Genomic DNA, 24,317 nt, shown 5'->3' with positions numbered 1-24,317 from the left:
CTGTGTACACTGAATAACAGAAAATCTTGCTCTGTAGAAGGATTACTACTGTGTGTTTTCATGTTACCACAAAATGTGCCAATCAAGATCAAAGGAAAGATATTGATAATATTTAAATATCATTCTGAGGTATGATTTTCCATTTTCGACAGTTTCTGGACACCATGGTTATATTACTGTGCTTTATGCTCTGCCGTTTGTGTCATATGCTGTAATTTAATTTATTCTGCTTTGTAGTTAGCAAGTCAAAGTAAAAAATCTCCACTGGAGTGTTGCCATGACACTTTTTCTGGGGAGTTAAATGAGTGGCAGGTGAGATGCCTCTGTTCCCTTTGGATCTGGCTCCATTCCTGCTGGATCTTACTTTGTGTTGTTGTCCCGTATTGAAGCCTTAGGAGATTTGTGGGCATTGTGGCAGGAAGGTTTTAGAGCAGAAGAGAAGGGGAAGGGGTCCTTTGATCTGGCCACTGAGAACCTGTATCAGTAAAAATAATACAATTCTAAAAGTGATTTTCTATACATTTTGTAGAAGACTCTCTTAGTATATGAGCAGAGCATGAACTGAGAATATCTCATATGTCATAAGCATTGGCAATTATGAGCATTTCTATAACTATTGATTATAAATTTCAGCTGTTCCAACTACTATATCATCTCAGTCAAATATAATTATAATTTTATATAATGCCTTGTTATTGATTGCTGTAAGGTAATGAAATCTGATTTAGTAAGCTAAATATCTGTGTCTAGAGGGCTTCTCAGTAACTGTTCATTCTCAAGATTGTGAAGGTGAATGAGAGTTCCCTCTTAAATCTCCCCTGTAATGTGACCTGGCTCATTTATGATTGTAATTCTCAACTTTAAAATGAGAGATGATAGATAGATAGATAGATAGATAGATAGATAGATAGATAGAGTATATGTCAAAGCAGTTGCAAAAGCTGCTTACAAAAATATAAGAGAGTTCTGAAATTATCTATTTAAGTATCAGTTTTCTTGAAGCCTAATGTGTCCTTTAGCTATGGAAATGTGAGCTGCATGTTTGCAGTTTGTTCTTACAATGCTTGCAAAGTCAAATTCTTATGTAAGCGTCTTACCACAGTGCCTGCCTACTGCTGATCTCCGGGTTATAGCTAAGCAGATCTAAGTCTTTCTCGTTTGATTTTCTTTATCATTGTGTTTGGCTTGTTTGCTTCCTGCTTCATTTGCATAGGCTGGACTTGTCAGCAGAGACTTAAACTTCGTATTTTGGTGTCACTCTTGTACAGTAGATGATATTGTATATGATTAAAAATGACAAAATAGGCAATGTGGCTGGCTCCATCTTGAGGTCTTTGATCCATTCGGACTTGAGTTTTGTGCATGGTAATAGATACAGATCTATTTTCATTCTTCTACATGTTGATATTCAGTTATGCCAACACCATTTGTTAAATATGCTTTTTTTCCATTTTATATATTTTTTGCTTTTTTGTCAAGTATCGTGTGTTAGTAAGTCTGTGGATTATCATATGTACTCACTCATAAGTGGTTTTTAAACATAAAGCAAAGAAAACAAGCCTACAAATCACAATCAGACAACAATGAGGACCCTAAGAGTCCTTACATGGATCTAATCTATATGGGAAGTAGAAAAAGACAAGATCCCCTGGGTAAATTAGGAGTGTGGGTACCATGGGGGAGGGTTGAAGAGGAGGGGAGAGGAAAGGAGGGGAGCAGAGAAAAATGTAGAGCTCAATAAAATCAATAATAAAAATATTTTAATTGTAAATCTTGCTTGATACCTGTTTAGTTATATGTAATTTTACTATGTTAAAGATAAAACCATCCTTTTTATTTATACAGAAAAGGGGAGATGATGTGGGATTCCCCTGTTTTCTGTGAATATGTTTTATTACCATTTGTTAATAAAAAGTACTACAAAGAATGTTGCCCTCCCAACCGTTCTATTTTTTTTTACCTGTCTCTTATTGCTCCTGTTTTTGTGAAACTACTCTATAGTTGTGTGTTTAAGACACACACTTGATATTTAGCTGTGCTGGCCTCAGATACTCAGCCCTGCTGTTTCAGCTTTGGTAGGGGTGGTGATGAAGGGTGGGGGTGTGTGGATGAGGGCATGCCACCTGCCCAGGTTTTTTTTAGTTGATTTTTATTGATCTCTACATTTTTCTCTGCTCCCCTCCCTGCCTCTCCCCTCTCCTTCAACCTTCTCCCAAAGTCCCCTTGCTCCCAATTTACTCAGTAGATCTTGTCTTTTCTATTTCCCATGTAGATTAGATCTATGTCTGTCTCTCTTAGGTTCCTCATTGTTGTCTAGGTTCTCTGGAATTGTAATTTGTGGGTTGGTTTTCTTTGCTTTATGTTTAAAAAACAGCAATGAGTGAGTACATGTGATAATTGTCTTTCTGGGTCTGGGTTACCTCACTCAAAATAATATTTCCTAGCTCCATCCATTTGCCTGCAAAATTCAAGATGGCATTATTATTATTTTTTTTTTTTTGCTGTGTGTGATACATTGTATAAATGTATCACATTTTCCTTATCCATTCTTCTGATGAGGGGCAATTAGATTGTTTCCAGGTTCTGGCTATGACAAACAATGCTGCTATGAACATAGCTGAGCACATGTCTTTGTGGAATGATTGGACATTCTTTGGGTATATACCCCAAAGTGGTATTGCTGGGTCTTTAGGAAGGCCGTTTCCTAATTTTCTGAGAAATTTCCACACTGACATCCAAAGAGGCTGTACCAGCTTGCACTCCCACCAGCAATGCAGAAGTGTTCCCTTTACCCCACAAACTCTCCAGCATAAGTTGTCATCAGTGTTTCTGATCTTGCTTATTCTTACAGGTGTAAGATGGAATCTCAGAGTTGTTTTGATTTGCATTTCTCTGATGACTAAGGATGTTGAGCATTTCCTTAAGTGTCTTTCAGCCATTTTAGATTCCTCTGTTGAGAATTCTCTGTTTAGGTCTCTACTCCATTTATTTTATTAAATTATTTGTTCTTTTGATGACGAATTTCTTGAGTTCTTTGTATATTTTGGAGATCAGACCTCTGTCTGATGTGGGGTTAGTGAAGATCTTTTTCCATTATGTAGGCTGTCGTTTTGTCTTGTAGACTGTGTCCTTTGCTTTACAGAAGCTTTTCAGTTTTAGGAGGTCCCATTTATTAATTGTTTCTTTCAGTGTCTGTGCTACTGGGGTTATATTTAGGACGTGGTCTCCTGTGTCAATGAGTTCAAGCATACTTCCTGCTCTCTTCTATGAGTGTTGGTTTTTTATAAAGATTTATTTTTTATTTTATTTTATGTGTGAATGTTTTCTGTACATGGATGTCTGTGTTCCACTTGCATACTTGGCGTCTGTAAGGACCAGAAGAGGGGCATCAGAACCCATGAAATCGATGTTACAGGAAGTTGTGAGCACTCTCTGGCTGCTGGGATCCAAACCCAGGTCTTCTTCTAGGGCAGCCAGTGTGTGGAAATGCTAAGCCCCCTTTGTAGCCCTGCTGGGCAGTTCTCAGTCTGATAAAGTGCAGGGAGATTTTCAAGGTGCTAACTACTTCCCATAAAAGCAGTTCTCTAACACACTCAGGCAGCAGTGCCTTAAACATTATGAAGCATTGTATTTTATTCACTCTTATTGTTCCTGTTATTTAATCTGTGCGCATGTGTATGCCATGGCACGTGTGTGGAGGTCAGAAGTCAGTCTTCTCTTTTCACTCCCCGGTCCCCTACAGCACCGAGATCATCAGCTCTGGTGCAAGAAGCCTTTACCAGCTGAGCCATCTCATCCATCCCATTTCGGGGCATTCTGAAGGACCTTTCTCAAATTTATTTTAGGATACAAATTGTCCAGACGTTATGTTAAGTGAAATGCCGTTGGAGTATTCACCCGAGTTGGCATTAACAGCTGTAATATGGCCGGGTGACAGCCCATTTCTGAAGAAGGTGTTTCTCATCAGGGAAATCGCCGGGTTTCCTTTGTGATCACCTTATCTTTGTTATTTTGGCAGCCTGTAAAGTTTTATTGGTATTTACTGAAAGGTACTTTTTTTTTTTTTGGCTCTAGCCAGCTGGCTTTCTTTTTCCGGGTAAACTTTCCTAGCTCTGGTATTGAGAACACGTTTCCAGCTTTGATTGTCTACTGTCGGGGTCTTTTTGAACACGGTGCCAAGTGGCTAATAATGTTTGAATTGATGTCAATCATGCCCTTTGTAGGGTCACGCAGAGATGCGGCAGGTGTGCTGCTGCCCTATGGGACCTGCTCCCTACTTATGCTATGTATTATTTTGGTGCTAAAATGGTCAGTTTAAGACTATGAAAATTGCAGGCTTTATTTTTCCCCTAAACAGATGAAAAGTATGTGAAATTAATAATCAAACACAAGGATTCAGTAGCTTACAAGGAAGTGGAATTATGCAAGTAGTAATGAGTTACCAAGTAACCAAAAGATCATTTTGAGGAGGTACATAAAAAAACAGTCAGTGCAAAAATCATCATCTAAAATAGCAGAATAATAAAGTCTTATTAGACTTGGGTATGCTATATATTATAGAGTGAAATGTCAACACTCTAGTCCAGTTTTCCCCCTCGTCGCCTCCGCCTATCTGGGCCATATACCCTGTCTCTTTCCCCTGTGTGTATTTGAGACCTGGTCCAAGTCATGCTAATATATGTGAGATGATTTCTAAAATTATAATCATATTGCTCTACTTCTGAAAACTTAACTTAGTGAATTCTGTCAAACATATTTGTTTCACTACTTATTATTGAACTTAAAATTGAAAACTAGTTTGTTTTCCTTCATAAAGCAATTGAGTGCCTGTTAAACATTTTTTACACTTATTTATTTGTGTGTGTGTGTGTGTGTGTGTGTGTGTGTGTGAGTGTGTACCCATGCCACTGCATACATGGATGTACTCTGCTCTCTGTGAGGCTTGAGGCTTGAACTCAGATCCTCAGGCTTGGTGGTAAGTGCCTTTAAGAAGTGGATCGTCTTGCTCAGCCTGAGTTCTTGTTTTTATGTGAGCTAAACTCACAAGCCACAATGACTGTTGTTTGGTATTTATTCCACAGGGACAGGCATGTTAGTATTTGGCAGGCTTCTTAAGCAATGTAATATTGTCTTAATTTTGTTTTGCATATTACTGTGGCCGATAGTTAAAGTAATTACCATGAAACTTTGGGTTTGATTTTCCGTGCTCACGAGCTAATTAAAAAGGAAAATTGAAGGTCACAGTTGTATCTTGTCACTCTTAAGTGACACAGTTTTGATATCATTTGCATTTGGGGTTTTCTTTGTTTATGATCTGCTTTCTTTTATCTCTCCTTTCCTTCCCTCCTTCTTCTCTGCCTTCCTCCCTCCTTCCTTCCTTTGTTATTTTTCAGCAGTGTATTTTGAAGGACAAATTTACCACACTTTTCTTAAGCTATTTGTTAGAGATCTGTCCTCATCACCTTCTGAGGGCAACACCCTATGATTTGTACTGGATGCTAGAGGAGGTTGAAGTGCTGGCTTCCTTCAATGCAAGGAAGTGGTCTTCATGTTTACATAATGGCCAGAGAAGACTGCCCCTCATTCCTGGATACACAGGCCCCTGTGCTACACAACATTCCTCATAGATTCTTTACGTTGGATTAAGAGACACCAAGAAGTATTAGAGTCTGCCTGGCTATGCCCTGCTAGGAGTGATAACTTTCTTCCTAGTCATTTCCTATACCTGGTACCCATCATTTGACACAGATGAGGGTGGAGAGAAGTTATCTTTCTTTTGGGGATTTTCCAGGTCTTAAAGAGTACCTGTATCAGTGCACAGTGGGACAGATTCATTAGGAAAGTGGGTTCTGGGCTCAGAAAGGTTAGGGTTAGGACTTCATTAAATAGGACAGCTCTAGGGAGATATGAATTTGGATGGATTTTCTCATTTGGGAACTTCATTTCGATTGATTAGATCTGTTTCTCAAATAGCTGCAGCGTGTTCTGTTTTGTTCTTGCCAGTTGGATGTGAAGTGCTGTATGTTTGGGCTCACGGCACAGAATTTGTTTCCAAAAAAAAAGTGTCGTGCTGCTTGCCATCTACTGGACCAGTAGGGGTAGGAAGATCTGTCTCAAAGCCAAGGCAAAACGCAAAAGGGATTCAATTTGGATCATTCCTCCATTAGAACTTCATTTCCCTGTTCCTGCCCTTTTCCAGAAAGAAGAACCCGTTCCTCCCAGCATGCTCTTATTGACGATTAGCCCGGGAAAGCAAGGAGCATTTAGTACTTCTAAGCTGAACAGCCATTATATGAGACCTGGACTTTAGCTTAGAGAAGTGAATCCACACATTGTGCATCCAGACTCTTTATTTTTCAATTGATGATGCTTTTAAAATTAGGATAATAACTTCCTGGTTTTGGTATTTCTTTTTGTTTTATTAATATACTAATATTGTCCTTTCCCATATCAACTAGGAAGTAGGTGGTCCATGTAATTGAATTTAAAAGAGATTTAAAACACCTTTTAAAGCAGTGAGTGCCTTAAAATGTCAACCTCATTGCCTGCACAGCTTTTTAATGTGCATTATGTGCCCTCCTTGCTTTAATACGGTATTTATAACATTTATACCTGATTTTACTTTTTCATAATGATTAAGGGCCATTGCCAATGTGAGTTACTATGATTTCCACAGTGCCAAAATGCCTGGAGTGGAGTTCAATGCCTATTTTCACAACATGGGCCCAGAAACATGTGCCCCAAAGTCTTATATCAGATCTTTGCCTTTCTTCTCTTATGTCTATTCAGTAGTAACTCTGCATATTGTCATTCTTGCCTGAGATCGGCCTTACAGATGTAAGCCATCAATATAGCATTTATGATTAGAGTTGATTGTGTGTGTGTATGTGAATAAGACAGGTAGAAATATAGATAGGTAGAGATGAGTGGAGAATAGAATAGAATAGATAGATAGATAGATAGATAGATAGATAGATAGATAGATAGTGGGCATGTACACTCATGACTATGTTATATAAGGGACAAGGCACTCAAATGCCTAGCAGATAAGCGCTAAAGTGACATCAATGCAGATTTTGCTAGAGATTAGGATGGAGGCAAAAGAGAATATGTCAAATATGAAAACCCAGGTCTTGGTGGGAGGGGCCAGCCGAACATGGCTCAGTCAACTGCTGACCTGTATTTCATGATGGAATATTGACCACATCTAGTGGCATTGCTTTGTTGCTTTCATTCCTTTCTTGAGAATTCTTAAGTCTGAATCTTTAAAGCATAAAATTAATTTGAATCTGATATGTGAAAATTATCACAAGTAAGCAAATGTAGTTGAAGCCAATGAAATGCTGGCAACCTCTGATCAATATCATCAGAGCTGGTGGGAAAAGTCAAGTGAGAGAAGTCACTTTGATCCCCACTGCCTTCTAGGAGAGGGATGACACACTGAACCCAGAATGTATATCCACTGTATTGTGTTATGATGTTATAATGGTGCTTTGTAATGTACCCAAAGTGACAACTCCAAGAGGTCCCATTCTGCAGACTGGAAGGATTCTGGGTTTCTAGTTCAGCTTTGCCTTCAGGTGCCAAGTCTGTGGACAAGTGAGGCTAGATGCGGATGTGAGTTCCAGGGTCACTGTCACCTCCAGAACTTTCTCACGTGTGATCTCCCCTTTGTTGAAGTGTGCCTCTGACAGAATTATTCTGAAATCCATGCAGGAGAGAGGACACTCACTGTTACTGCCAGGAGTCTTTGGGGGCTTAGGTTCCTCTCTTAGGAAATGCATGATTCCACTAAAGTTCCCTGGGGACAGCAGGTGTCGGGTGTCCCCAAGTTGCCCTGCTTTCCTCCAGGGCTCTTTCTCTTAGAATTCCTGTATTCAGAGTGTTCTGAAGATTAAACCAACACTAGCTCAGTCTCAAAACTTTGACTACATGTAACAACATCTTGAATCAAAAAATTTTGAGGTCCAGAAAACAATGGTTGTTTTTCATGATGACTCAAAAGTCTTTTAAGTCATGAAATATCAAGGGGGCCTCTACACAGCGAATTTCTGTGCAGCATCCAGCAACATCCCCTTCACATTTCTGTGGCATCTTTCTTAGCCTTAGCATGCCTTAAAGAATCCTATTGAAGAAAGAAATGGATATCATGTTGCCGTGCAAGGCTCTGAATTTCTGCCTCAGAGATATTATAGGGGAATATACGTCCAGATGCTGCAAACAATGGAAAATCATGAAAACTCAAACCAGGGTTCCTGCCCTTCGATGTGTTTCAGTTTGCATTTTGATAGCAGTTTAGAAATGTTATCGCTTGCTTTGTCACAGACATAATTCACATCTTTCTTCAGGCACTGTAAACAAGAGAAATGGCTTAATGGCCCCATAAAGGCACTCTGCTGATAGCTGAGATTGGGCTCTTTAGTAATGGCTGTCAGTGTATGTATGTGTGTGTGTGTGCTGGGAGGGTGGGGAGAGCTTGAAGTAAATGTACTGAGAAGGAATCTTTGGAGATCCACAGATGGAGCTTGAGGACGCTCTGAGCCTTGCTGTCTTGCAAGGTGTATTTACGTTATTGTCCTTACTTGTACACAAGCCTTCCCCTTTGCTTCTGAAATTTAACGGAGCACTAATTGAGGCCGTTGCCATCGATTTATCACCTGAACTTGAAGCGATACCAAATGAAAGTGAGTGCTTCATCTACTGAGTGTACTCTTAACTACATAGATTTGTATAAAAGGCTGCATGCATTTTTCATGGTGTGGTCTTAAATAATCTAATTTATGTATACCATTTATTTTTTTCACCTTTTACAGAGGTTTTCCCTCCTCCAAACCACTTCTACAGCCAAGCATTTTTTCCCCCATAAAGCACTTTGATGTTCACAACATGATTTGATTTTATTTTGACTTTTTTGGTTATATTTTCTAGAAAGGTGTAGAAAATTCTCCATCTTATATGTCCCCCCCTGGTCCAAGTAAGTGCTTTGAAATTCCTCATGCCTCATAAATTTGCAGCTCTGAGTCTCAATTCTGTGCCATTTTTCACCAGCTTGTTTGTATAGCACCGTGAACCGATTACGTGAGGCCACACAAAGTGTTAACGGATGATGGTGGCCTTTGTTGACTGGGTTAACAGTGGACATGAGCGCACGTCACTCTGCCAGCTTCTCTCGTGTTTGCTTTCTCTCTTATCACTATAGATCATGATCTGAGATGAGGGTCAGCAAGCTGTTCTCTGGAAAGAGTCAGATGGTAAATGTTTAGACGTTGGAGGCCCTCTCGTCAGGACTACTCAAGTTAGCCACCATGGCTCAAACTTGTTGTAGTACGGAGCGGCGGGCTGTGTCCCGCCACCCGGCTAGCTTTACCCGAAATAATTACACGGAAACTGTATTCTTTTAAACACTGCCTGACCCATTAGTTTCAGTTTCTTATTGGCTAGCTTTTACATATTGATCTAACCCATTTCTATTAATCTGTGTAGCCCACGAGCTGGCTTACCAGGAATGATCTTAACCTGCGTCTGTCTGGAGTGGGAGAATCATGGCGACTCCCTGATTCAGCTTCTTTTTCCCAGCATTCCGTTCTGTTTACTCCACCTACCTAAGGGTTGGCCTATCAAATGGGTCTAGGCAGTTTCTTTATTAATAAGAAATCACTCCCATATCACAAACTAGCCCCAGACTGTCCACCAAGGAATGGGATGGGAAAGAGTTCTGCTAAAAATGCAGGTGGATCTCTATGAATTCGAGGCCAGCTTGGTCTACACAGTTTTCCAGGACATCTAGGGCTGTTACACAGAAAAGGCCAGACTTAAAAAAAACAAACCAAAACCAAGAACAACAACAAAAGCAATAAATAAATAAAACAAAAACATACCAACCAATTAAGCAAACAAACAAAACCCCACATTTATAAAAACAGGTGGCTACCGCCTCTCATTTAAGAACTCAAGAACCATATAGTAGATTATTATCCTAAACATCTTGTTTTGGTTTGGGTTTTATTTTCGTAGTAGGCCAGAAATCTCAGTACCAATGTAAGGATACTCATGGGAAGTCTGCAGTCTTGGCTTAAAGCTCTTGAAAATTGTAGATTTGTTTCAAAGACCTGCTTGCCCTTTCAGAAGAACCAAAAATAAAGGTTTCTTCTCCTAGGGCAAATGCTTTGTATTCATAGAAATTACTATTCTGTTTTACTCTTAGAATAATTAAGGAATAAAACAAAAAAAGGGAAAGGTCTGAGTCAAGCCAAGTACTGCTTACTTACATTTTCTATCCATGTCTAGAAGGAGACTTGTCTGTTGCTTGGGACGTTTTGGTTGTCCCAGGGTAGGGCAAGCTTTCCTTGTAGGAGAGTACCACCTTTGCTCCAGTGCGAGGTGAGCAGTGTAAAGTTCTCAATGGCTTCGGTCTCAGGAATAAATAGAAAGAAGGCAGAATGCCCAAAAGAAACACAAATGCTCTGAGAACTTTTTGCATTTCGATATAAGTGCCAGGAATATGTTAGTAAGGTCATGCATACAGCTGTGTGTATCACACACACGTGAATTAATCAAGCGTAAGGCATAGAGAACAGGCTAAGATCTTTACTAGAGGAAATGTATTTTAGAAATCTAAATAAAACTCTGGTTGGACCCATATATGCGCTTGATGCTATGAAGTCATCTCACTCAGCACCTGCACCCCGGAGCTCAATATTGCTTTCTAGTTCTCGGCACCAACTGTCGCATCTGTGGCCTGGTAGATGCAGTAATTACTGAAGAAATAAAAGTTTCGGGAATACCTGATGTGATTTTATATAATGTTATAGTGTGTGTGTGAACAAGAAACATTGTAAGTGAAAGTATAAACAAATTTGAATTTTATTGCAACCCAAATCCCATGGTTCTTTAAAACAATTGTTTATTCGTTATCATTTTTAAAGCAGGGTTTCTTGCAGCCCAGGCTGGCCTTGAGGACCTTAAACATCTGATCTTTCATGTCTACTTCCCAGTGCTGGGATTACAGGCATATAATAATAGCTAAATTTTTAAATTAGATTTATTCATTGTGCTTTTTGTGTGAATATTGTGCCTCTGTTATGTCTGTGAACACAGATGCTTGGTGCCTGGGAAGGTCAGAAGAGGACGTGTGGTCCACTGCGAATGGTCATGAAAGACCCTGTAGATGGTGGGAATCAAATCCATGTCCTCTAAAAGTAACAGGTTCTCTTCATCACCGAGTCATCTCTCCAGCACAAGGCTCTAAGTCTTAACCTGCTGCCGTGGAGTCTTAGATCTTTACCAAGACGGCTTGCTTAGCTTCTTTACGACAATGTTAGCTTTCCATTTCTGTGACTAAATACCCAATAAAATCAACTTAAAAAGTAGAAAGATTTATTTTGGCTAATGGCTTGAGAGACTTTAGGCAGCTGGCTATGCTTCTCTTATTTGCGGTGCACAATGCATCATGTCACAGAGACTTCTTACATCTTGGAATAAGAAGCACCAGTGCCTCGAAGTCCCGCTCTAGCAACCATTCTACCATGCCTCACCACCTAAAGGCCTCCTCCCTTTACCATAATGCCTCAAACTGGGCACTCGGCCTTCACCATCTGAGCACTCCCAACCTTAAAACCACAGCAGCAACCAAATCTACCAAACCAGAATGGCCGTAATAGAATTGTTGTAGTGGTTCTTTGAAGAGCATAAAATACTACATAAATTTGAGTTATTTTCAAACGTGGATGCTGCTTCCCATCAGGATTCTAAAGTGAGCCGTCCACATTAACTCCGTCTATTTGTGGATGAGCATTTAGTCAATAATTATAACACACACAGTCTGTTCTCAGCAGAAGGTTACGAGGATGTCGTATTGTCATAATTAGGAAAGTACTCTCCTGAGATAATTTAATCCACTCTCTTTACCGCCATGTCATTTTATATTGTGTTTTTGCACACTCGAAGATACATTTTTAAAGTGGTATTCCCACTCTTGCTACTTCTTTAGTGTTGTGATCGAATTGTTTGCCTTTCTAGGATGTAGGTAGAAAATAAAAGGAAGTAAGCCATGTTTCACAGTTCACACTTCTAAAATGAAAACAGTTACAAAATTACCAGTCACTTACTAATGAATACCACAACCCCTGGTAAACTGTCAGATTAAGAAGTAGTTAAATTTATTTTGGAAATGTGTATTTTTAAGTTCCGATATTTTGGAACTCTTAAATTGAGCCATCAGACAAACTCAGCCATCATTAGTCAGACTTAAGATGTGGTTTCAAAGGTCAAACTTCCATCAAAGCAGAGAATGCAAGGCTCATCTCTTGAGTGTTCCAACTGCCTCTCCCTAGAAGAACTGATTGCTAGAGCTGCAGGGTTTCATGGGAACCGTGTTTGAGAACAGCAGAGGTGAGCTGTGAATTTCAGACCTAGATCAATGACTGGACCTCTATGAAGTCAGGAAATAAAGTATAATTTTGAAACATCATTTCTTTGTCAATGAAATGAAGAGGCTAACTCGCTTGATTTAATTCACTTGAAAAAGGAAAGATTCACTTTAATTAAACTACAAACAATGCCGATGCCTGCAGCTCTGTGTTCCAGACCCAGGGAGGACTGTACTGCAAGCGGAATGTAAGCAGTCTTAGCAGCAGGCTGGAGCCGAGTTCAGTGAAAGTAATTTAATTAGTGTTGATCATGACTCCAGATGATGGTGATTTGATAAGGAATAATTTAGTACTTAACAGCCTTTTACATGCACCGACTCCATGTGGGAAGGTACAGCAAATTGCACGAAATGAATGTGCTGCTTTCTCTTGCGCTGGTGCCAATGATCTGGAAAAACCTCCTATTAGCAGACACGAAGCCTCGAGTCCTGTGATGAAATATTCCTAGCCAGCCTCTAGCTCAGCCTTCTCTACTGGGAGTCTCTGCATCTCTCAGATAAATTTTATAAATCGTGTATATGAAGTCATAGGTGGGATCCCCAGTAGGCAGGCAGGCAAGCTAAAGTGAAGAACTTAAGAGAAACCCCATGTTCCTGCGCAGAAAATTGAAGGCTTCAGTTTGGATTTAAGTTTTATTCTTCACTGGCAGAAATTAAAAGGACACACACACACAAAAAAAAAAAAAAAAAAAAAAACCAGAACAAACAAACAAAAAACCAAAACAAGCGTAACCAAACAAACAAAAATTCTTGGGCACCTTAGATCTCTCCGATTAGTCATTTGACATATGACTAGTAAAGACAAAATTAATTCCTGGTCTATAATGACTAACAGCTCCACACACATAAAATGAAGCCTTAAAGAGAGTTGGAATTGAAGCCCGCCACTGCTAGAGCTGACCTACAGCACATTTGTCAAGTGCTGATCTATTTGAAGGCAGGGTACTCTGATGTTGCCAAGGCTCACTTTGGAGTCAGCGTTTGTCCAGTGATGATAATACCCTAGAATTTTTTGTAACATAAAATCATTACAGAGCCAGCTTGCTTACAAAAATGACTGGGAATGGGGCAGTAATTTGGTTGGACTGTAAAAACAAAAAGCCATGTTTTGTGTGACTTAAAGGCAGGTGTGACTTCTCTTGATTTTCAGAGGCTACAGAGGCAGAGAGATGTGTAGAAAGGGTTTTGAGAAATAAGGGAAAGGATCCACTCCACAGTTCTTCCCCTAATCTATGTCACTTTCTTGCCCGTCTTTGACATTTCCTGGTTTGCAAAATCCTCAACTTGATCTCTGCCTTCACATGTTGTTCTCCCAACCCCATATGTCTCGTCCACTTCTCCCCTTTGAGTGAAGATGCTAGCCATGGAGTTACAGATCACCTTAGAGACATAATTTAGCTGAGCCTCTGAACAAAACCACACACTAAACACGAAAGCAAACCTTTCCCCTCTCAGTTAGCTTTGTTTTGGAAATTACAGGGCTTAACTCCATAGCTGTGAGAGCATCTGTGTTTGTGGACCCGATGGAAGGTACTTGGTTCCCTGCTATTTCAGAATGTTATTTCCCTGCAGATGCCATAGGTTGCTGACTTACCTCCACCAGTGAATATTTAAAGCATTTTTTAGTTTTCTTTTCATGAATAAAACTCCCACAAACAGTCCTAGATACATATTTTGGGGAACACATGCATTCCTTTTTCCTATATGCATATACACACATATGAGAATATATATTAGTGTAATTACCAGATCATAAGGTATATTCATGTTGAACCTTAACAGGTAGTCACACCCTTTTCTGAGATGATTATACCCACCTATCTCCTTAGCAGCATGAATGGGATTTCCCATTATTTTCTTTATTTAAAAATCAGTATTGTCAACTTTCATAGTTTAGTTTTTCTAATGAGTATCTGGTGATAATTGTGGTTTTATTAGCAATTTCCTGCTTGAGAAATATTTGATTACATTTTCACTTGTTTGTTACTACTCCATTTTTTTTTGTGTGTGTGTGTGTGTGAACCACTTGTCCAAGTCTTTTGTCCATTCCAGTTAGAGATTTGTATTGCTAAGCAACAATTCCTTTCATGTAAAATGAGCATTATTTGTCAGATCTTTCTGGTGTGAGCATCATGGAGCTCATGGCTTGTCCTTTGTTCTTCTAATGTTGCCTTTAAAGAGACCGTTTTAATTTTAGTAAAACTTAATTTGTTAATTTTTTATTTTGGGTTAAGTGTATTTTGTAAGCTGATTACTATTTTTATACGTTTTGTATGAAAAATGTAGAAATAAAATATCTTAGGTCTTCACATTTTTTTTATGGAGATTAAATCTGAGTTCCCAGATCTTAACATTACTTCTCTGAGGGCAAATTGATTTAAGAATATGTAAAACCTAAGTTTTAATTCACAGTGTTAGAAATTGAGTGCCTACATTTTCTATCTGTATTCAAAGAACTAGTAAATAATTAAAAAGTTTTGCCAGGGTTCAAATAAATATGTTGCAACATACATATTTGTTATTCTATGACTTAGTGAAATGACGAACACACATATATCACCCATGTATACTGGATGAACATGTGAGTGCTTTTGTGGTATTTTTCCCCAGGTATCAGATTTTTTATTGCGACATTTAATAGTGAAATAATTATATATTGAACCCTTGAGTGCTCATCAAACTTTGGAAAGTACAGTGAAATTTATTAGTTGGTTTTATAGTCATAAAATAAACACACTTGTGTGAATATACGTATATAGATTTCTTTTGTTTTAATTTTTTTAATTTTTAATTTTTTTTTTTTTTGGTTTTTCGAGACAGGGTTTCTCTGTAGCTTTGGTGCCGGTCCTAGAACTAGCTCTTGTAGATCAGGCTGGCCTTGAACTCCCAGAGATTTACCTGCCTCTGCCTCCCGAGTGTTGGGATTAAAGGCGTGCGCCACCACCGCCTGGCATAGATTCCTTATGCTGTGTATTTTATGACATAATCTATATTAAATTAAGCACAAATGAATGCACATGAACTGCAACCTTCCTTAAACATAGCTACAAACTAAATTATATGAAAAAGGAGAGCATCATTTGATGGGGAGTAACTTTTATTGAGAATTTCATGCGATAAAGAATTTCCATGCATTGTATTTTAATCTTCAGAGTTTTGGTAAAGAGATAAGCAAGTACTTTAGTTTCTGTTTTAAAAATAACCACCAATATTAAATAGGTTGGTTTTCATCTTCTCTGCAGTATTATGGCTTTCCTTTGGACTTACACATGGATTTTCTTTGTCACGTGCCATAACATCCTTGACACTGAAGCATTGGTACTGAATAATACCCAAAGCTGTGCTCCAGCCTTGACTAAGAGTTCCAGTCCTCCCTGCCCCTGTGTAGTCATTCAAAATCTTTATGACATGTTTTCAAAGCTTCCTTTCTGAAAAGCGAGCTTGTAGAATTGTTAATATCAGCAAAGTGAATTACTACTGATTTGATTTACTTTAAGCAGAGAAAAATTACAGGCATACATTTTGTTACACACTACAAGTAGAAAAGCAGGTGGCAGACCCAAGAAAACTCCCAGAATCCTTTCTGCCTCATGGATTATCAAATTCTACTATTCTTGCAAGCATAAGTTACTATGAAATGTTAATGATACTTTAAATAAGAGAAGTAAAAGAGACTAGTAGACTGAGTTCCTAATGGAATTGAATCTTGACAGGTACTTTTGTTCTGTTTTTAGTGGCTTTTCATGGACTACCACTGAAAATCAAGAAAGAACCCCACAGCCCCTGTTCAGAACTCGGGTCTGCCTGCAGTCAAGAGCAACCTTTTAAATTCAGCTATGGAGAAAAGTGCCTGTACAGCATCAGGTAAGCAGTGCTGCTCTCAGGGAGAGCAGCTATATACTGTGCAGAACAGAAAGTACGAAACGATCCAACAATCTCCAGTCAGCTTTATGGGTTACATCTTTATGATATAATAAGCTAATTAGGTAATGTATGCAGCAGAACTCTGAAGGCCCATTTGCCATGCCATCGCACACTTTAGCATCATTTAAAAGTAATAATTCTCATCTCAATCATCAGTTGTTTTCCTACTGTATTGATGCATCTTGGGTTTGAAAAGAGGGTCTTATTTGGCACAAGCAGCTTTCGAAGGTTCCCATCAGAATGAATGCATTATCTACTTTAGGTAAAGAGTTTATCAGAAAAAACTACAACATTTGGCAAGCAAAAGCAGTACATTAGTTATCTGATAGGCCTTACTGATGATCTATAAGATACATTCATGGACAATTGCAATAAAACTAGAATTTCATAATGCCTAACCAAGGCAATTATCTATTAAAAAGCCAGTTGTTCTTGAAATGATACTAAAGGGTGGTGCATTCTAAGTACATTGTTCATTCGCTAGAAAATTTGATAACACATATGTTCATTAAAATCTCTTTGCAGTGAATTGCACGCTCTTACTCTTCATCTTGGCCTCTAATTGCATTCTAAAAAGTTGGCTCTGGCTATTGACTATTCCTCTTGATTACAGTAGAAACTTAGTTCTTAAAGGGAGGTGGTGTGAGAATATTTGAAAAACGATTCCAAATATGTGCACTCCTTTATAAGGTGTGTCAGCTCAAGCTCATAATGCCCTAGGATCCTGAGGAATCCTGTGTGGCTGCAAATATGTCCACTACGCGCCCTCTTTCGCATCTGTGGGGTCTAAGACTCAAGAAAATTAAATTGTACCATCTCATGGCAACTGACAATGTTAGAGTCCTTTGTTCCTGTTTCTTCTTGAAATTATTTTTTTGTATCTTGCTTCCTAAGAAACTCATGGGAGCCTGAAACGAGGGGGCAGCTCAGTTGAACTACAAAGTTTTATAAAGCAGACCTATTGTAAAAGTGAACTATGGCCGCATGATGAGTTCATATAAGACACTAATACATGTTTGAAAATTTGGTTGTGTTGTTTGTATTTTATTCTTAAGGCATGTATTCCCATCACAGTTATTTTGACATTGGATGATTTCAAAGTCAAGATACAATCTGAACAAGTTAGATATAGGATTCTCTTTGCAATTCAGCCCTGATTATTACAGTGATCATAAAACACTGTTTGAGGCAGTGTGTCTCTGACCCACAAATTAACAGTTGAGGAATGAGGCAACAATTTGGAGAAGTTTTCTGGAAACAAACATCTCTCTCAGCGTATGTGGTGTATACAAAACATTCTAGTACTTCCATCTTTGTGTAAATGATAAGATTTAATAAAACACCTTACAGGAGATGAAAGCAATATCTTAGGTTAAGTAGTCATTTGTTTCTTTTTTTATGGGAAAGACTTGACCAAACCACTTTAAGAAAGAATATGTTTTTGTTCAGAAATATCAATAAAAACACTTGTAGAACTCAACACTTAGGAATTTCATGCATGTGTATAATATATTCAATTACCTCTATTTCCCTATTTCCTCCCTTCCAGTTCCTCTCTTTTCTCCTCCACAATTTCCGTTCCCAGTGTTCTTTATATGAGTACAGATTGCTTTAAAGCCAATCTAGATGTACATAGCACATGCCCCTGCCCTTCTGGAAAGGGTATTTAAACTTGGATATAATTCTATTGTACTAATAGAGAAACTGGAAGTTATTATACATTAATGTGACTAGAAGTATTCCTTTCAAAATGTCTATCACTGATACCACTGATATATATCAGTGTGATATATGTGTGTGTGTGAGGGGGGGGAGAGGTGTATATGAGATGGGATCTCATGGGGTAGCATTGTCTGGATTGTGCACCACAGTCTATAGATCTGGTTGGCTCCCAGCAGACTGCCTGCCTCTGCTGTGGTTAAAGGCACACACTGCCTTACTCAGCTCACATCAGTTTTTATTTGTTTTTTTTTTTTAAGTTTTTTGAGACAGGGTTTCTCTGTAGCTTTGGAGCTTATCCTGGAACTAGCTCTTGTAGACCAGGCTGGCCTAGAACTCACAGAGATCCGCCTGCCTCTGCCTCCCGATTGCTGGGATTAAAGGCGTGCGCCACCACTGCCCGGCTCACATCAGTTTTTATATTTGAAGAGTAAATCTAGACACTTTGCATGGAAATATGTTTTTGTTGTCGTTCAGAAAGTAAAATCTGATTTCAGTAAGATATTGTCTAGATTGGAAAGAGTAGTTCAGTCATATTCCAGAAAGCCACACATTGGGAAGCAATTTAAGTTCATAATAGAAAACAAACAGCTTACTTTTTTCCTTTTGTAATTGAGAGTGGAAGTTAGTCTAAGATAATAGGATTTTATTCTTAATAATTTTATTTTGCACTCATAATTAAAGAAACTTTAAATATATCCAAGACATTTTAATTTTCCCCATTAATCTTTATTATCCCAAGTGAGGAATTCAAGGCCAAAGATCATTTATTTAATATAAAACATCTACAAAAGCAATAGCATTGCCTGAAAATTCTACCACAAATAAAAGCAAATCCAATATGGTCTCTCTTATTAAACTAATATTAGGACTTATTTTCAAAAATAGTATGGAGGGAGAGCCATGATGAGGTCTTAGTTATGTAGGAAGGATCTGCCCAGCTTACTGAAAGTCATGATGAGGTCTTGGTTATGTAGGAAGGATCTGCCCAGCTTACTGAAAGTCATGATGAGGTCTTAGTTATGTAGGAAGGATCTGCCCAGCTTACTGAAAGCTGTCTGGTGAGAATAGATGGAGGTGGTGATGTCTCTCCGTCATAGGGTCTTCCTTAACTAAGTTGTCTGTGTACGAAATTTATGTTACAAATGTTCATGTCATCTATGATTTCATATTCTAATTTCTGTTTAATGACATAGGGACTTTGAAGTTTATAAGTTATAGAATTAAAAAACAAAATCCAAAGGTTTTTGCTCCCTTATCACTTATGGTTAAGATATGTTTTCTTTGTGAGGACAGGAATCTTTAAAAATTACTCCGAAGCAACCCATACTTTCTCTTGTTCTCTGGGTAGTGCCTATGATCAGAAGCCACACGTGGGAATGAGGCCCTCCAACCCCCCGACACCATCCAGTACTCCAGTGTCTCCACTACATCATGCATCTCCAAATACAGCTCATACTCCGAAACCTGACCGGGCCTTCCCAGCTCACCTCCCTCCTTCTCAGTCCATACCAGACAGCACCTACCCCATGGACCACAGGTAAGCTGAAGATGTCATTTCAGACAAAACTAACCCAAACAAACCTCTTTCAGTTAAGGCTTTCGTGGAGGACATCCCTCTGAGGTGTTCTGAAGATCTACAGTGTTTTTAGACAAGCCTATTACTTTTGCACATCTCTACAGAATAGTTCCAGTAAGGCTTGTTCTGTCTGTCTAAAAATAATTCATGGGGATCATTTGCAAACATTTCTTTTTATAAACATTTAAAGGGGCTGCTAAAATGGAAAATCAACCTGTAGACTGACATTTGAACATTTTTCCTTCACTTCTTAAATCGCTTCACTTCATCTTCACGTGCAGCCATGCTTCTCCCTGAGCACACGCGTGTTGCTCCCCACAGTTAGCAGGTGAGCACGCGCGTGCACTTGCTCCCCGCAGTTAGCAGGCTCATTTTAGTAGGTGACTTATGAAATTAGATTCATTATCTTACACTGAATGATTTGGTCCTACATAGTCTTACGGAGTATAACTTATTTGATTAATCTCTTTGCTTTCCTTTCCAATGACCAATACCAGCACACTCATGACATGTGCTTCAACAGCTACCACAGCAGTCCAATGATTCTCACTTAGAAATGAACACGGGAAGAACATGCGTGTGGCACAAATGAGGGGGCTGTGGTAGAAAATCACTGACCGGCAGAGATGAAATCCATGTATCAGTACAAAACTGGGGGAACTACTGTCTTAATAAGTGATTTAGAACACGGGATCCCCCTACCCAGCTAAGTTCCTATTCCTCCCTCTTCCCCCCATCCCCATAACCAGTGTTGTCCTGGAAAATCTTTAACAATAGTCTCCACGGGAGAAAAAGACTTTATCTGAAGTGTGCCCTGAGCTGATGACAAAATGTGGCCGCATGTGTGACTATCTCCATGAGAACCCTGAGTCTGAACTGAGATGCACATCACACTCCATTGTGCGGCCTGTGTAGCCTGCATTTGTCCAAGACCACAAGCAGCAGGAGGAAATCATTAGGGGACTCAGAGAGCACAGTTTCTATTGCCTTTCTGTTTTCAATCTGCCTTTTAATTGAAAAGTTGTATAATTAAATTCTTAATATAGGATTACATAAACAATCAGACTCCCCGAAATGCCAAGCATTATACACGAGCTATAACCATAGCTGGTGGAGAAACATCACTGTGAAAATAGCTGGCCGAAAGGACGCCTGGATAGCAGAGGAAGCAGGTGTGCCACAGGCAAATCTGGTTACCTAAAGATGCGCTGTATGTCACAGCCACAAATCCAGTCCCTCCCTTGCTTTAAAGGAATAGGATGAAATCCTAGTTTTCCCAGTGAACTGAGTCATCTTCTACCTTTGTTCCCATCACCCAGTTCTGCCATGTTTTGCTACTGAATGCCACCTATTGTCTTTCCCTTCTCACCCCCATAGACATGAGGCTTCTTTAGAGTAGAATGTTGCCTGCTTCTGTGTAAACAGTTTTGAAAATACCGACGGAAACAATGCCTATTGCAGGGTGGGCCATTAAACAGAAGCACATTGCGCAGGACCAGAAAGAAAAAGCAGAGGAGATAAAACACTGTCAAGGTTGCTTTCCTTCACTTCTGCAGCCTTCCCCTAATTTGTCACACATATACCCCCCTCTCCCGTCCCCAACCTGCAATTCAAGTGAGCACTGGATTATGGGTTATGCCATGTGCCTTCCGCGCAGGCGCAGGCTGGCTCGTGGTAAGGCACGGTGACTGCTGAGTAAGTGGTGTGCTTGTTTTTAGATGACCTAACTGGAGATGCTTTAGCCAAATCCATTTTGGTATCTCAACTTGAAGTCAAGTACTTGAGACTGAGAACAGCCGGCCCGGAACTACAGGAGGGAAGCTCGGGGTCTTTTCCCACTGCCCCCCGACTGAGTTTTGAGGATCGCACCAGCTGGCCAGTCCCAGGAAAATCTCTGAAACCTTATGTTTCTGATGAGGATTTCTTAGAGGGCTCTGGCCAACAAATGGCAGTCCCTTGGTTATAAATGGCAAATTTGCTGTGGGAACAGATCCCTCCCCCAGATAGCCACCCCCAGCCTTGGCACCCCACCTCACTCTGGGAATGGTTTGTGGCCAGCTGGCCTGCGCTCCACTTCCTTCCCTCAGCCTCCCTGCACACCTCAGGCCAGTCCTTTGGCACCTTGTCTTTAACCCACTGTGCAAGAGACCTGCCTTTTTTCCTCAGCGGTGCCCCAAATGCCTACCTGGATTCTTTTTACCCACGGGTGCATTAACACACTGTCCTCGGCCACCAAATTATTTTGTCCATTTCTTTCCCTTTCCCATTGGTCAGTGGCTAACCAGAATGACGCCGAGACTGTGCATCTTGCTGGGCAGCTTGTCACTGCCACATAAGTGGCCTCCAGCAAGAAGAAGTACAAATCAGGTTGACTCGTAAAAGCAAATGACTTGCTTCCTTACAAAGCTTTCAGCGCAGGCATTATTAGCTTCCTTTTAAGGCTTCACAAGTGAGCCAGCTTCTTATTTTATCTTCAAGTTACAATTTTCTGATTCACTCCTTGACAGTTCTTAATGATAATTTCTGTTTCTTTTTTTGGCTAATGAAATAAGCAAAAGAAGGGAAATGAATGCAGCGCCAGCCAGCCTAGCTGTTTCACAATATCCGAGTTTCTAAGTTTATTTTGTGCAGGTGGAAGTGGAATTTCCATGCTTTCCATGGAAGAGACTGGTATACCTAGAGTTAAGCCCTGGCATGGAGTATGCTTCGAAATGCTAAAGCAATCGCTTTGCCATGCCTTGGCTTTTACCTTATTTTCATTTAACATTGCTGAAATTAAATGCTAACTTTCAAAATTAAAGGTTCAGGAATGTTTTAGTGTGTGGGGGTTAATAGGCTAATATTTGCTTATGGATATGTTTTATAGGTTATTTTTTAAGTACTCGAGCATTTTTAGAGCACTTTTAAATCTTTAGTTCACATCTTTGTGGTGTGTCAATGAAATTACAGATGAGATACACAATTATGTGATTAGCCAATCGTTACCAAGAATGAAGGAGCACGGACCTCACCTGTGCCTAGACCCTCGAGCATCCTGACACTCTCCCAGACCAGCCCGTCCTCTTTATATTATTAGTATCATCGTCTTCGGTGGCCGACTGTGTACATAGGCTTAGTATTTGATCAACTCAATTTGATCAACTCGTGAAAGCAGGTGTGTGTCCTGTGGTGCTGTTTGACAGGACAGAGGTAGTCTTTAGAAAAAGAAACATAAACCCCAGAATGCCAAAATTTGCCACAAGAACATATTGTTAATTTAACTGCTGAGTAATTTAAGGGCATGCTGATTTTGAGAAGATTCAGTCTTCTCATGCTTCCTGTATTACTGATGGCTGTGGAAGGAAAGCCAGTAAATAGGTTTTTGTCTGGCTGCTGATTAGTTTGGTGACAGACTCTAAAGAGAAAGAATGCCATTTGAGATCAGATCCTGTTGTTCCTGCTTTTTCTTGTATGTAAGTATTTGAGAACCTTTTCTTCCAGAAGTTATGTAAATGATCCAATTAGCTTAAAATTGGTCATTTTAGCTGTTAGGGCCCATATTTATTCAAAACAGTTTATTGTTCTACAGCTACTGGCAGTACACCTTTAATTGTATCATCTGTTGAAGTGTTTGCAATGGATGGATTAAAAGGGGAGCACACGTCATTGTGCTATTTAAAAGCCATAGCACTACAGTTCTAAGAAGGAGAATTCTCAGGTTTTTAGATCTGTGCACATTGGGCCGGTTGGTATTAAACTCCTGCAGTTATGCATCATATCCACCCTTTAAAGCAGTTCTGTGTTACCATCTCATCTGAAACACTCCTCTCTTCTCCAGGTTTCGTCGTCAGCTTTCTGAACCCTGTAATTCTTTTCCTCCTCTGCCGACATTGCCAAGGGAAGGGCGTCCTATGTACCAACGCCAGATGTCTGAGCCAAACATCCCCTTCCCACCACAAGGCTTTAAGCAGGAATACCACGACCCAGTCTATGAACACAACACCATGGTTGGAGGTGCAGCCAGCCAAAGCTTCCCCCCTCCTTTGATGATCAAACAGGAACCCAGAGATTTTGCATATGATTCAGGTAGGCCTATCCTCGGATGGAACTATATGTAAACCATCTTCTCTCCTCCCTGGTTGATTTGATTAGTGTCGTCAGACTGGGTGGCTTCTGACCATTGATTTGTAAGTGGCATCTTTCTGATTTTTATCCCATATGGTTATCAAATGACTTAGTCATGTGACGGTGATCAAAATCATGTCTGAAAATGAAACCAGTTCAAAGAGAGTGCAATGTGTAAAATGCCACATACTCAACCTAGAGTAGCAAATTATAATTTCCTTCTTGGTCCTGTGTTTTTCTTTTCTATGTTAGCGTTATTTAGAAACAATGCTTACAAAGTAATAGTCTTTTATGCTAGACATTTATATTTGGTAACTTAAAAAAAAAATGTTGGCGTCAATACTCCAGTGGCCCTAAAGTAAGAATTCTTACCTAGAAAGGGAACATTTAAGAAAAGCAGATTTAAGCTTCTTTCATGGGGTTTAGCTTTGTCTTAGAGAGCTAGGAAATTCTACATATCATGTTTCAGAGGAAAGTGGTCATCCTGACGTTAAGCTTAAAATTGATTTTAAATGTTACCCCCAAATTTGACCAACATTTAATTTTAAAACTCAAACACTTACC

At 39.5% G+C, this 24,317-nt stretch overlaps 1 protein-coding gene across 5 annotated transcripts in view; it reads left to right on the top strand.

Moving 5' to 3' along the window:
- The window catches only part of Etv1 (ETS variant transcription factor 1), a 94,429-nt gene that overhangs the window by 34,531 nt on the left and 35,581 nt on the right, over positions 1-24,317 (top strand). For all 5 annotated transcript variants that reach the window (XM_041658183.1, XM_041658184.1, XM_041658185.1 and 2 more), the window contains 3 exons: positions 16,162-16,291; positions 19,422-19,610; positions 23,467-23,714. In XM_041658183.1, coding sequence (XP_041514117.1) covers positions 16,162-16,291; positions 19,422-19,610; positions 23,467-23,714 — 567 coding nt within the window. The remainder of the gene's footprint in view (positions 1-16,161; positions 16,292-19,421; positions 19,611-23,466; positions 23,715-24,317) is intronic.

This window comes from Microtus oregoni, unplaced genomic scaffold (genome assembly GCF_018167655.1).
Source record: "Microtus oregoni isolate MIOR12 unplaced genomic scaffold, Mior012 000009F_ref0000495, whole genome shotgun sequence".
In the NCBI taxonomy this organism is placed as follows: Eukaryota; Metazoa; Chordata; class Mammalia; order Rodentia; family Cricetidae; genus Microtus; species Microtus oregoni.
Note: the sequence above shows the minus strand (reverse complement) of the source record. Positions and strands in the feature narration are given on the sequence as shown.